This window comes from Eutrema salsugineum, unplaced genomic scaffold, assembly GCF_000478725.1.
Source record: "Eutrema salsugineum unplaced genomic scaffold, Eutsalg1_0 scaffold_7, whole genome shotgun sequence".
NCBI lineage: Eukaryota > Viridiplantae > Streptophyta > Magnoliopsida > Brassicales > Brassicaceae > Eutrema > Eutrema salsugineum.
The window spans coordinates 2,765,101-2,774,818 of NW_006256486.1; the positions used below are offsets into that span (position 1 = coordinate 2,765,101).

Below are 9,718 nucleotides of genomic sequence, written 5' to 3' on the forward strand. Positions count from 1 at the left end.
TTGATAGGATTTGAACTTTTATAAGTGTCTTAGGGATTTTAATCTTGGGTTCTTGGGGCGTCTCAAAAACTGTCATTAGTTATTAAAGAACCTTATCATCGTTTAAAGCATACTCTGTTTTTCAACAAAATCCATTCTCCTTTCATCTTATTTCTCCTGATCATAGACGATTCTTCCTGATCTTTCGTATAATCTCTCAATTGTTTTCTCAATCTAAACTCTCTTAATTTCTCTTGCTATTCCAATGGACGATCTAACTAAGTCGGAGAGCTCAAGCGACTCTTTCTTGCCTCTCAAGAAACGCATGAGACCTTTTGAGGAGGAACCTGATCACAATGCCCTACTTGCGACGGAGACAGAAAAGGTTGCGACGGAGACAGAAAAGGTTGCGACGGAGACAGAAAAGGTTGCGACGGAGACAGAAAAAGTTGCGACGGAGACAGAAAAGGTTGCGACGGAGACAGAAAAGGTTGCGACGGAGACAGAAAAGGTTGCAACGGAGACAGAAAAGGTTGCGACGGAGACAGAAAAGGTTGCGTCTTCAGGCAATGCAAGATACAAGGGAGTGTTTCAGCAACAGAACGGTCACTGGGGGGCTCAGATTTACGCAGGCCACAAAAGGATTTGGCTCGGCACTTTCAAATCCGCTACTGAAGCAGCCACTGCTTACGATAGCGCCTCCATCAAGATCCGACCCCACGACGCTAACTCGCACCGGAACTTTCCTTGGTCTGACTCGACGGTCCAAGAACCGGAATTTCAAGAAGACTACACAATAGAAGCTGTGGTGAACATGATCAAAGACGGTACTTACCAACAAAAGTTCAGAGATTTTGTTAGAACCCGTTCTCAGATGGCTGCGACCGTGGGATCAAAACAGAGCCGAGGAGACGAAGAATCGAACAATTGCTTCTCTTGCAAGCAGCTTTTTACGAAGAAATTGACACCAAGCGATGTTGGAAAACTGAATAGGCTTGTGATACCTAAGAAGTATGCAGTGAAGCATTTACCTCCCCTAAGCGTTGATCAAAACGAGAGAGAAGAGGGAGAAGTGGGAGGATCTGTGGACGATGTTGAGGTTGTGTTTTATGATAAGGCAAAGACACAATGGAAGTTTAAGTATTGTTACATGAGAACTAGCCAGACCTTTGCCTTCACCATAGGATGGAATCGCTTCGTGAAGGAGAAGAAACTCAAGGAGAACGACGTTATCGTCTTCTACCAGTGCAACGATGAGTGTGGATTCAAGAAGATGATCGATGTTCAGAGCAACAAGATGATCGATGTTCAATACTTTTCAGACAATGGTTTCGTGGATCCCAAGGGAGTAAACAACAAGGTTGATGACAGTACGAAAACAGGAAACGACTTTGGTCCCAAGTTAGAAGATGAAGAAACCAAATCTGCAGAGGAGAAGAAAGGAGGGTTTATGCTGTTTGGCGTGAGGATCCAACAATAGCTACGTTTTTCTTAATGACTCTGGATTTTAATAAAAGTAGTGTGCATCATGTATAGTTTGCGCCTTATGTACTAAAAAATAGCGTATCATATTAAAAAACCAAATTGTTCGTAAGCTTCTATAGTGTCGTCTGAGTTATGAAGCATTCTGTACCAGCTGTGAAGCATGTCATTACATTACTAAGGAACAACTTCTTCTTTACTCGAGCTTTTACGACATTAGTTTGAACTCACTTAATAACCACATTCAAGAACGAAATGATCAAAGGTCAGTGACAAACAGAAGACCATTGCTTCACAAGCTGCTATCTAACAAGAATGTGCCCCTACACTAGTCTTGTTAACATGGAGCTCGAATTTACCACAAGCTCATCCTCCACGCATATGGGCACCGAGCTCACCAAATTGATCATCAGCTTCTACAGTGTCGTCTGAGAGGCGGACTGCATCAAGCTTCTGCTTCAGGATGTCTATGGCATTCAGTACCAGTTGCGAAGCCTTCACTGCACCTGTGGTTTCAACAGTGAATATAAAGCTATCATCTTTCGGGTGGATCTCAATGAGCCCCGGTTTTCCCAAGGCTTCTGCTTTCTTGATCACTTCTTCATCGTAAGTGTATGCTTCCGGATCAACCACCACAACCTTGTAGAAGCAAAGTATCATAACAACAATGGTGAACATGATAGCAAAATGCTAACAGTGAAATGCTAAGATGATAGCAAAAGCTTAATTTGATAGCTAGCTAGGGAAATAAAAATCAATAGACGGTAAAAGAAATGGCATACAAGCCTCTTAATAGGTAATGCTCTTTCAAAGTCTACGAAAGTTACTTCTATCGTAGCAAGTCCTAGTGATAGCAGAATATAACAAAATCAAGGTAGATACTGAACCACCAACTTGAAATCTCAAATACACATCCCATTGGTACTTTACGTAATCTATCCTCTTCTTTCTAAATCCACTTTCCGTGATATTTATGACATCCATTCCATTGGCATTTCATACAATTTTGTAGTGAATCTACATAGATATCAATTTGGTACTAAAAGTTTAGCAGTTGTTTTTGATTCATTCAGCTGACTTATGTAAGTATCCTGTAAATTTCACAACCAAATGTATAATTTGGTACTAGAGAGCCAAGTAGTGCAATCTAAGAGAAAGATAAGTACAAAATAAGCTCAACGCACTAAACACCTAGAGAAAATACAGACACCAATATCATATATTTTAAAGGAAGGAAAGCCAAAAAAGTATCAAAGCTATAAACTCGTAAAGATCCACAATGTCTAAACTAACCTGTCTGGTGACTGGATCAATGCCAAATACTTTGGTCGGGCTGCTCTCAATCAAGTCGAATTTCTCCTCGTCTGTCAAAGTATCCACCATGTCTTCATTAATGTTTATGTCAGGCTCATACATAAACGTCACAGTAGCTGCAGGAGACCATTTTGCGTGATCTTTCCCGATTCCTTTCCTTGCTATCGCCCTAAGCTTCAATTCTTGTCCACGGCGCAGCTTCACTATGATAATTCCCCTGAAACCAAAAGAAAAATTCAGGAACCAAAAGAGTAAGCAGAAAAAAAGTCACCCACCTACCAAATTAAAATATCAAAACAACCAAAAGCAAGAGGAGTCAAACAGCAGAGCATAAAAAAATCATAAAGGAAGTATTTTTCATCCTTGGATTGCTCTGAAATTGTCATTAAATCGGCAAAAAGGTATCCTTTTTATCAGGGTAATAAGGCTAAATCTTTGAGACAGTAAGCCTAATATCTAAATTGTGCATTTGACGAAGTGATTATCACATGCCTGCATGTAAACAACTTGACAGTGATGAAAAGGAGATACCTTTGCTCGCTAGAATCAGTTGCAGAAGGATCGGTAGCGAAATCGACAGGAGTAACAGTAGGATCAGCACTGTACAGATCCCTACTAGTGACATCAAGGGTTTGGTCTGTGACACATTTTGCGCCAAGCTGAAACTCAACAGAGCAGAACTCACACTGTCCGTCTCCATCGCAAGCATCGCAATCGCGAGAGAAACGCATGCTCATAGCACGCTCGCTGGTGAGAGGGATGAGACCTAATCGATGAGCGATGAACTCATCGTTGAGAACAGAGGAATTAATCATGATTTCGACCAGATCGATTGCAACGGTGGGGACCTCGGAGATCATGACGCGACGGAGAGCGTTGGCCATGGATACATCGGTCTCACGAAGCTCGAACTTGGCGTAGTCATCTTTAAGCTCACGGATCTTCACCTTTGGGAATCTCTGGTAAGATGCACCAGTGTCCATCTCAAAGCTCGGTGCTTTCCTTTTCCCTCTGATTTCCTCTGCAACTCTATTTAGGGGTTTCTCAACTTTTATTCAGCGAAGAAGAAAGAAGAACAAGAGTGGGAGTGGTTAAGATTGGGCTTTTGGGCCTGTTAGTATTTTTTGACAAATATAAACTTACAGTATCGGAAACATCAGAAACCTCAGATTTCTTAGCAGTGATGTCAACAACACAACAAAAAGACCAAAACCCTAATTTGGTCGAGCTTTTGATGATTGCAAAACCCTAATTTGTCTCAAATGTTCAAAAACGGCCACTTGGGTTTATCTGTCTAAATCTTAGATAAGTTAACCAATCAGAAAACAATAAACAAAAGAAAAATACACAACACATGGGATGAGAAAAGTTTTGCTAAATAATAATGACTAACTTAAGAAAGTTTAACATTTTCTACGAATCAAATCTCTCAAGCAATTAATGTTTTCAACAAAAAAGTAAAAATATGGTCACAAATAGATTAAAAAAAAAGTAAAATATCTCCAACGGTCAATTAAAGAAATAGCATTATTAACAAGACAAGAAAAAAGGAAATTATTTGTTTGATAAATACTAGAAACATAGTCTGATGATTTCCCACGATTGACTCCATATATATCTCTCTAATCTTCCGTCTAATCTCTCCATTGTTTTCTCATTCCAAAGTCCAAATTCTCTTGATCTCTCTCCCTTTCTCTCTTGCTATGTGTCTGGTATCCTCTGTTATTCCGATGGATGATCTAATTAAGTCCGAGAGCAAAAGCAACTCTTTCTTACCTCTCAAGAAACGCATGAGACCTTTCAAGGAGGAACCTGACAATGCCCTAGTTGCGACCGCGACAAAGAAGGTTGCGTCATGTTCAAGCAATGCAAAATACAAGGGAGTGGTTCAGCAACAAAACGGTCATTGGGGGGCTCAGATTTACACAGACCACAAAAGGATTTGGCTCGGCACTTTCAAATCCGCTGCTGAAGCCGCCACAGCTTACGATAGCGCCTCCATCTTGCTCAGAAGCTTCGACGCTAACTCGCACCGGAACTTCCCTTGTTCTGATTTCACGGTCCACGAACCAAGGTTTCAAAAACTTCACTCAACAGAAGCTGTGTTGAACATGATCAGAGACGGTTCTTACCAACAAAAGTTCAAAGAATTTCTCAGCCAGATGGCCACGAGGATCAACACCGGAGGATCAAAACAAAGCCGAGGAGACAAAGAATCTGACAACAAGTGCTTCTCGTGTAAGCAGCTGTTTCAGAAGAAATTGACACCAAGCGATGTAGGGAAACTCAACAGGCTTGTGATACCTAAGAAGTATGCAGTGAAGCATTTACCTTACATAAGCATTGATCAAAAAGACAGAGAAGAGGGTGAAATATCAGAAGAAGTTGAGGTTGTTTTTTACGACACAGGAAAGAGACAATGGAAATTTAGGTATTGTTACTGGAGAAGTAGCCAGAGCTTTGTCTTCACCAGAGGATGGAACGGCTTCGTCAAGGAGAAGAATCTCAAGGAGAACGATGTTATCCTCTTCTACGAGTGCAATCTTAAGACATTAGATGGTCAGAGCAAGAACTTCTGGATGATCGATATTCTTTTCTTTTCAGACGACGAGAAAGAAAACGAGAGTGCTCATAACAGTTCTGTGAAAGAACTGAAAACAGAAAACTTCATTAGCTCGAAGTTAGAAGATGAAGAAACCAAATCAGAGAAGAAGAAAGGAGGGTTTAAGCTGTTTGGTGTTATGATCCAGTAGCTACTTAATTTGTTTTTAGGGATTTATTTTTTTGAAAACTTACTTAGATGTTTGTTTTTAGTTTATATTTCATAAGGTCGTCTTTTGAATTGCAACACTTTATTATAATTATTAGCTAATAATCTAATACTGATTCAGTTGAAAACAACACTCGTTAAATCAAATCATCTTATGATTCTTATCAGTAGTTTTCTTATAAGAACAAAAGAGAAAGTTAAGAAGCATTCTCTGTACAGCTCCTTTTCGCAAGAAGTCTCTTTGGCTTTGGTCTTTGCTTGTGATTTGGATCCCATTATCTCACTGATTGTTTTATGTTTTTTAATAAGTTTACATACAGATAAAAATCAAATTGATAGCTTGTTGAAAGTTCTTCTTTGGCCAACCGATGCAACTCTGTTTTCTTTTCTGAATATCCAATGAACTTGACTTGCCAAATTATGCAATGTGAAGTTTGATAAATCACCATTGATAAGCTTGAAAACAGTTTTGTTATCTCCTTCATGTATGCTTTTCCATCATCCTCTCCTCTGAGTATTTACGAGCTTTTTAAGTTAAAGTTTTTTTATCATGTGTATGTATGCACTCAAATTATAATAATTGTGTGAGTTTAAATTTTGTTTTTTTTTTAACTTAATTCTCCTTTGTTTGCTTTTAAGAATAAACACTTCCACAAGAACAACTTTTACCCTTAAACACATGTCGCAAAGGCCAAAGCTTAATTACATACTAGTACAAATTATAATTACAACATAGTGCCTAGTGATAATTTGGGTAACAATTGATAGCATTTGCAGATTTTTGCAAGAAAAAAGAAAGTTAAATCTATTTCTGAATTGGAAAAAATAGTTATAAAAAATAGCATAACTGTATTTATTTCTCACTCGTAGACAATTCTTTACCGATTTTGCGTGGTGAGAAAAATAATACACATATTATTGTCTATGTCTGGTGTTAAAGATATTTTTTAATAATCTATTACAAAAAATAAATTTAATTTACGAAAGAAAAATTAGGAAAAAAATCTATATATATGTTCATTTGACTTAAAACTATGAAAACTGATGAATAATTCAACAAAACCAGGATTATTTCTAGTAATGATGAAACTTATTACAAATAAAAAAGAGTACAAGTACATTTAATCTCAGCTTACAATGAATCTGCTCACTACTTAGCAAAAAATGCTTTTTCCAACAATGTCTTCTAAACTCTTTGATCTGCTACTATTAACCCCAGAAGCAGAAGCATCTTTGCAGCCAAGTGAGAATTCTGGATTATACCCACATCTCTGCATCCCGTTAAAGTTGAGGTTCCATGCATTTTCATTGCTGGATGCTTGAGAACGCATACCAAGATTTGGATGCTCGTCGAGAGGTTGGTTCCTCTTCTAAATCCAACACAGGTGGATGGTTGAGAACTGGAGTGGATGTTGTTGACTTAAGCAGCAGTAGCAACAACAACAATATAGATAGATCAATCAGAAGAGCATTCTTGGATTTGGATGTCGTTTTTTGTTGATGTGGTGTGCGGTGAGGGTTGTCAAGTTTTACCCTAAATGAAATCAATAGCCGCAAGTGCACAGCTGATCGATTGTAGTACTTACGGATCGAATCCACAGGGAAGGAGGATCTTTCCTGCAAAAGCATTTGAAAGAAATATAAAGTAAAGAAGTCTAGAACCAGGCGAGTTTTGTGAGGGTTTTAGTGGTGTGTTTAAAACGTAAAAATGAATCTTAAAGAGAAAATACGGTAATTAAAATGACCTAATAACTAAACTTAACTAAAACGAGTAAAAACGGAAAAACGGCTAAACCTAATTGCTTAAATGAAAATCGATTGAATGAGTAAAGATACTAGATTTAAGCTTGAATAAAAATCGGTGTAAATCTATAGAAAAGAAAGCGCTGGGGTTCAGGGAAGTTTTCTCAGGGGTATAAACGATTCAAAACATAGCTAGAGAGTAAATTTGATAAGATCTTAGCTTAAACTTTTCGAACTGGAGTCACGGACGTATGAATACGCCACTGTCGTGATCATAGACAACTATCTCTCTCAACCCTGACCAGTAGGTTTCCACTCTGGCCCTGGAAAAGAAGAGGTGCATTATGTTTAAGACTCGTCAGCATTCACAAATCGCCCATAGGTAGGTTTCCACTCCTATGTTTGTTTTGCTCTCCCAAACTAGATCTGATACCAGATGAACACTTTCGTGTCACCAAGCATCTGGATCAGATTGTAGTTCATGACGCTACTCTCATGCAGTAAAAACGCATTCAGAAGAAAAAGTTCTAAGATTTGGCTCAATAGCTCATGGAATCCTCATCGAACATATGTATCCCCATCGAAAATCCCTTAGACCCAACAATAAAACTACTCAAATATGATAAACAAAATCAAAAACATAGTATTAAAAAGTAGTACAGAAACCGAAATTGAAAAAGAAAGAACAAGGGTTCAAGAGATAGATCTCTCTCTCCCTAAAACCTAAGAACAAAGCTTAAAGTAAAATTTCTGTAAAGTATTTCGTCTCTCTTTTTCTCTTCTTAAAAACGACCTAAATGATATGTATTTATAGTCTCCAATACTCTCTGGTGTCTAGGGTTCCGGAATTGAAGCTGGGAAAATGATACGGGCTTCAGAAATGGGCCTTCGAACTCGGAGTTAGCTGGCCGCGGTCGGGATGTGCGTGACCGCGGGGAATGGATGGTTGGCTGCGGTCGGGATGCTTGTGACCGCGGGGAATGGCCTGTTGGCCGCGGGTGGAAACGCTTGTCGGATGGTTTACGGGACATCTTGCTCTTCACGTATCTTTTGATTGAACCGTTGGATTGCCAAGCTGTAAAGTGTGCTGGAAAGCTGATACTTCCATCTTTGAGATCTCCAAATTTGAACTGGATCAGACGGTGATAATGCCTTCAATCAGGGGTGAATTTCTGACGGTTTGACTCTGAGCTAAAAATCTGGTCTTCTATCCATTTTGTTAAGTTTTTCCCTAAGTTTCCTGAAAAAAGTCTTGGAACTACAGATACTAGAAAAACGTAATAAAAGTACTTGAAAGCAATAAAAAACATAGAAAAAGTATTTCAAATCGATCCATAAAAGTGGTTAAAATACGGTATTATCACTTGTGATGGTTGTTTGTTGCTAACGGTGGTGGTTTTCCTTACCACCAAACCACCACCGTCAGCAACAAACAGCCAACACAAGAAACGACACCCAAATCCAAGAATGCTCTTCTAATTGATCTATCTGTATTGTATTTTATTTTTAATCAACATTATATTCTAGACCAGAAAGTGAAGAATATACAAAGTCACATTAAAGTAGAGGGGTTAACCAGATAGGGGAATAAATCCAACTAGAATAGAAAACATTATTGGAAAAAAAAAATTTGGCTAAGTAGTGAGCAGATTCATTGTAAGTTGGGATTACATGTATTTGTACTCTTTCTTATTTGTAATAGGTTTCATCATTACTAGAAAGAATCCTGATTTTGTTGAATTCTTCATTAGTTTCCATTGTTTTAGCTCGAGTGAACAATGTATATATAGATTTTTTCCTAACTTTTTTTCGGTAAAGGTAAATTTATCTTTTGTAATAGATCTCTTCAACACTAAACATAGACAAAAATATGAGTATTATTTTTCTACTACGCAAGATTGGTAAAAAATCGTCTACGAGTGGAAATACATATCTGCTGTTTTTTATATCTATTTTTTTTCTTTCTTTTTTGAGAAATTTTTAAACAATTTTCCTAATTCAGAAATTGATTTAAATTCTTTTTTCTTGCAAAAATCTGCAAATGCTATCAGTTATTACCCAAATTAGAAAACGTGTTATCTCCAATAACCTCCCCTTAGAATATATATAGGATATTTTCTTCATTTTGAATAGTAGATGTAAACAGTAAGGTGGACGATGGAGTTTTGTAGTTTTTATTTCATTTGTAAAGTTTTAAGTTGTTTCAGAAAAGCTAATTCTATAATATAATGTTGATTAAAAATAAACTACAATACAGATAGATCAATCAGAAGAGCATTCTTGGATTTGTGTGTTGTTTCTTGAGATGGCTGTTTGTTGCTAACGGGGGGGGTGAGGAAAGCCACCCGCATTAACAAGAAGCTCGATCACAGGAAACACCATCCGACTCCGAGAATTCCCTTCTGATGTAACTTTATAAAAAAGATGTGA

The 9,718-nt window shown here is 37.9% G+C and overlaps 3 protein-coding genes across 3 annotated transcripts; 2 read left to right on the forward strand and 1 right to left on the reverse strand.

Annotated features, from left to right (window-relative positions):
- Window positions 1-244: 244 nt before the first annotated feature.
- LOC18010888 (AP2/ERF and B3 domain-containing transcription factor At1g50680) lies at window positions 245-1,459 on the forward strand. The gene is made up of 3 exons (XM_024150383.1): window positions 245-364; window positions 533-1,339; window positions 1,382-1,459. Exons 1-3 carry the CDS (start codon window positions 245-247, stop codon window positions 1,457-1,459), a joined length of 1,005 nt encoding a protein of 334 aa, XP_024006151.1.
- A 180-nt stretch (window positions 1,460-1,639) lies between these two features.
- Window positions 1,640-3,813, reverse strand: LOC18010889 (DNA-directed RNA polymerases II, IV and V subunit 3). The gene is made up of 3 exons (XM_006393058.2): window positions 3,307-3,813; window positions 2,755-2,992; window positions 1,640-2,100 (listed from the first exon to the last, which is right to left on the reverse strand). Exons 1-3 carry the CDS (start codon window positions 3,756-3,758, stop codon window positions 1,828-1,830), a joined length of 963 nt encoding a protein of 320 aa, XP_006393120.1. The 5' UTR covers window positions 3,759-3,813; the 3' UTR covers window positions 1,640-1,827.
- Window positions 3,814-4,478: 665 nt separating this feature from the next.
- Window positions 4,479-5,528, forward strand: LOC18011057 (AP2/ERF and B3 domain-containing transcription factor At1g50680). The gene has a single exon (XM_006393059.2). The coding sequence runs from the start codon at window positions 4,479-4,481 to the stop codon at window positions 5,526-5,528; it is 1,050 nt and encodes a 349-aa protein (XP_006393121.2).
- The last annotated feature ends 4,190 nt before the right edge of the window (window positions 5,529-9,718 follow it).

Excerpts from the sequence above, each read along its gene's own strand:
- LOC18010888 (XM_024150383.1), top strand. The coding sequence starts at position 245 with ATGGACGATCTAACTAAGTCGGAGAGCTCAAGCGACTCTTTCTTGCCT. Across the intron at positions 365-532 it reads TTGCGACGGAGACAGAAAAG|GTTGCGTCTTCAGGCAATGC; the intron begins GTTGCGACGGAG and ends GAGACAGAAAAG. Across the intron at positions 1,340-1,381 it reads CCAAGGGAGTAAACAACAAG|TTAGAAGATGAAGAAACCAA; the intron begins GTTGATGACAGT and ends TTTGGTCCCAAG.
- LOC18010889 (XM_006393058.2), bottom strand. The coding sequence starts at position 3,758 with ATGGACACTGGTGCATCTTACCAGAGATTCCCAAAGGTGAAGATCCGT. Across the intron at positions 2,993-3,306 it reads ACTGATTCTAGCGAGCAAAG|GGGAATTATCATAGTGAAGC; the intron begins GTATCTCCTTTT and ends TTTTGGTTTCAG. Across the intron at positions 2,101-2,754 it reads TTGATCCAGTCACCAGACAG|GTTGTGGTGGTTGATCCGGA; the intron begins GTTAGTTTAGAC and ends TGCTTCTACAAG.
- LOC18011057 (XM_006393059.2), top strand. The coding sequence starts at position 4,479 with ATGTGTCTGGTATCCTCTGTTATTCCGATGGATGATCTAATTAAGTCC.